This window comes from Austrofundulus limnaeus, unplaced genomic scaffold, assembly GCF_001266775.1.
Source record: "Austrofundulus limnaeus strain Quisiro unplaced genomic scaffold, Austrofundulus_limnaeus-1.0 Scaffold10, whole genome shotgun sequence".
NCBI classification, from domain to species: domain Eukaryota; kingdom Metazoa; phylum Chordata; class Actinopteri; order Cyprinodontiformes; family Rivulidae; genus Austrofundulus; species Austrofundulus limnaeus.
This window is the reverse complement of record NW_013952412.1, coordinates 2,549,416-2,552,646: the sequence shown is the minus strand read 5'-3', so window position 1 is coordinate 2,552,646 and position 3,231 is coordinate 2,549,416. Positions and strand designations below refer to the sequence as shown.

General features: G+C 34.6%; 1 protein-coding gene across 1 annotated transcript in view; it reads left to right on the top strand.

The window, feature by feature from the left end:
* The window catches only part of cgref1 (cell growth regulator with EF-hand domain 1), a gene marked incomplete at its 5' end in the record, with an annotated part of 3,329 nt that extends 1,271 nt beyond the window's left edge, over positions 1 to 2,058 (top strand). Inside the window, 4 exon segments of the mRNA XM_014001808.1 lie at positions 460 to 533; positions 617 to 741; positions 854 to 955; positions 1,055 to 2,058. Coding sequence (XP_013857262.1) covers positions 460 to 533; positions 617 to 741; positions 854 to 955; positions 1,055 to 1,342 — 589 coding nt within the window.
* Between the last annotated feature and the right edge of the window lie 1,173 nt (positions 2,059 to 3,231).

Genomic DNA, 3,231 nt, shown 5'->3' with positions numbered 1-3,231 from the left:
GCTCCCTAAGAATAAAAAGTGGTATAATGACAGGAAAAAAAAAAAAAAGTAGCTAAAATTGGCAAAAAAAGTACCATAGCTACAATTAGCACATGGTACTTAAAATGAGCGGAACCAGAACAAAATGTGTAAGGTGGTGTAAAGATTTAGAAAACATTTTTTCTGGATTTTAAGGATGTTGAAAGCAGCTCCATTCATTTTTAGTGGAAAAAAAGTGAAATAGCTGAAAAAGTATAAATAGCTCAAACACCAAAAGTCATAGCAGACTTGGCATAAACGAGCTGAACGTTTTCATTTATGAATTGTTGAAATAGCACAAAAAATGTGGAAAAAGTTAGATGCCGACAAAAACATACGGAAGAAAACATGATCTCAATCAATAGTGTGAATGCTATGAAGCATTACACATACAACACATACAATGTGTTGGTAAAATGTACCTTATCCTGTCTATTACAGGCTGTTGAAGAGTTACATCCAGTCCAGTCTACAGAACAGCCAAGGAGGACCTGAGATCAGTTCCTGGGAACAAGGTAGACTGCACCACTCACATTCAAGAAGTTAAAGAGATAACTGAATATTCACTGYACCGTGTAAACCCTCTGCTTCGTTTCAGAGGTGTTCTTTCTGTTTCGTCTCTATGACTTTGATCGCAGTGGGTTTTTAGATGGATTGGAAATGATGAAGCTGCTCTCTGACTACAACTCCCATCATACACCTGGAGCAGCAGCCWATGAGTTGGTGAGTGAAGATGTGTCATGGTTTGAACCATTATGGTATTTGTGTAGATGTTTATCTCTTTCATTCTTTGCAGTCTGTTTGTTCGACCTAATGTGTGTTTTCATGAGCYCAGGTGGTGTCAATGGTGGACTTTTTACTACAGACTCATGATCTAAACCAGGATGGACTTCTGGACCCCTCTGAGTTGCTTTCTCCTTCAGTCATTCACACACAGGTACCGGACACGCAGATTTATCCGTACCAAGCTCTAGTTCCATTGAAACRCAGCTGGGTTGTTTGAGCAGTAACTTTATTTAACACTGTGTGTCATCAGGCCTCGATCAACAGAACACCTCTACAGGAGCAGGAGGAGCCGGCGGARAAAGTGCCATCAAGCAGCAGGACTGAGGAGGAGAACGTAGTGGAGCACAGAGAGGAGGCAGCACATGAGGAGCTTCGGCCTCAAGTGGACGATCAAACTCAGCAGGAAGTGTTTAGAGAAAAGGAGGAGCCAATAAAGCAAACAGATCAACACAATGAACAAGAAAACCACAAAGCTCCTGCAGGAGAATGGCAGCAGGTCCATGACATTCCTSTCCATCAGGGACAGCCAGAGATCTAAAGAAACAGGAACTGCACCACTCAAACGTACAGGAGATTGAATACTTTTATCCCTGCAGATGGTTTTTCTCTGAACGCCGTGGACTAAAGAACATTTAATGATTGGTTAAAGGGTTATTTCCTCAACTGTTGCAGTGTTRTAGGTTTTATTACTGCAGCTTTTAAAGGGTTGAAGGGTAAAAAATGCATTGCTTTCTGTAATGATAAAAGCCATGAATAATAAGAAACTAGCTAATTAATGCTTTTCTAAAAAAACTATATTCACAATTTTATGTCATCTCATGCTTTTTAAGTAATTACGTTTTACTTCACTCAACGAAACTTTTAACATGTCCAAGGAGTGCAGCGTTTCTAATTATGTGATTTAAAGTCAGCTCAGTAAAACCAGTGTGCTTAGATACACCATTAATGTGCCAAAAAATAATTAAAGTCTTCCTTGAGAATATAATACTATCACAATGACTGAGTTTTTATTGGTTAAATTAGTATTTATTGAGTTAAAGATTTTTACCACCAATTTTGGGACAACATGTCACAATTACTGTGTATTTTTGGTTAGAAACACCCAGTGAAATGACATTAAACACAATTATATTGAAATCTTTTAACAAGAAATGTGTTTCCTCTGTAAGAGGAATATTTGTGAGAATATTGTTTGATTTTTTTGAAAACTGTTGGATTTATGCAGCTTAAAAATAAAGCAAAGGTTTCATTATATTTTTGTCTCTAGTCTAATTTGTCTCACATGGTTTTTGAATTTTGTAATAATATAGATTGTTTGAAATTAAGTTTACAAGAACACAAAGAAAAACAAAACAAGTTAATGATAGAAATAAATGGAGTAGAGTGGGTGAKGAGGTGTGGTCAGTTTTTTACTCCAGAAAACTAACCCTTAGAGCAGCATTAAGTAAAGGAAACCTCCAGGAAACCCAAATCAAACTAAAGGATTTATCAAAAAGGAGAAGAGGCTTCATTYGTGTTTTAGCTATTTGCAGATGACACTACATTTTTTTGTTTTCAKGTAAAATATTAGAGCCAATGTTGGAAATGATGCAAATAGAACTTGTAAAAATACAAAATTGGTTCAAGCTTAATAAATCATCACTAAATTTAGACAAAACAAACTATATGATATTTAGTATATAAAAAGAACGGTCAACGTTTCATTTAAAGTTGATGGTGTTGACATGGAGTCAGTGAGGTCAAGTTTTTGGGTGTAATTATTGACAAAAACTTAACTTGGAAGTCTCATATCAATTATTTTAGAACAAAAGTAGCTAAATCAATTGCAGTACTATAGAGGGTAAAGGATTTATTTAATGATAAAGCACTGTTTATACTAAACAACGCAATAATTGTTCCACATTTGATTTATTGTGTTGAAACCTGGGGGAAGGCATGTAAAACATTTACAAATTCTATTTTTATTTGGGAGAAAAAAGCCATAAGAATTATAGCCAGAAAACATTACAATCACCCACTGAATATATTGTTTCATCAATTGAAGTTACAGGATTTTGCTGATTATGTATAGGGCTCATGAAAACGTATTAGCTTTGAATATTCAGTCCAGTTTCATTCAGAGGGAAAGTTGTTATAATCTTTAAGGATTTGAAATGTTTGTTAAACTTAAAATTTGGACTAACTTGAGAGAGAGATGTACTTCAGTTCAAGGGATTAAGTTATGAAACAACTTGACTAATGATTATAAAAAATGCTTGTTCTATTAAGTTATTTGGAAGAATGGTTAAATTTGATTTGCTGATAAAATATGAAAACATTTAATAGGTGTTCATATAAGCTGCGGTTTGAATAATTGTAATTTAATTTTTTTCTCTTAATTTTTCTGATTGGGTAGGAAATTACTATTTATATTTACATGTATGTAGG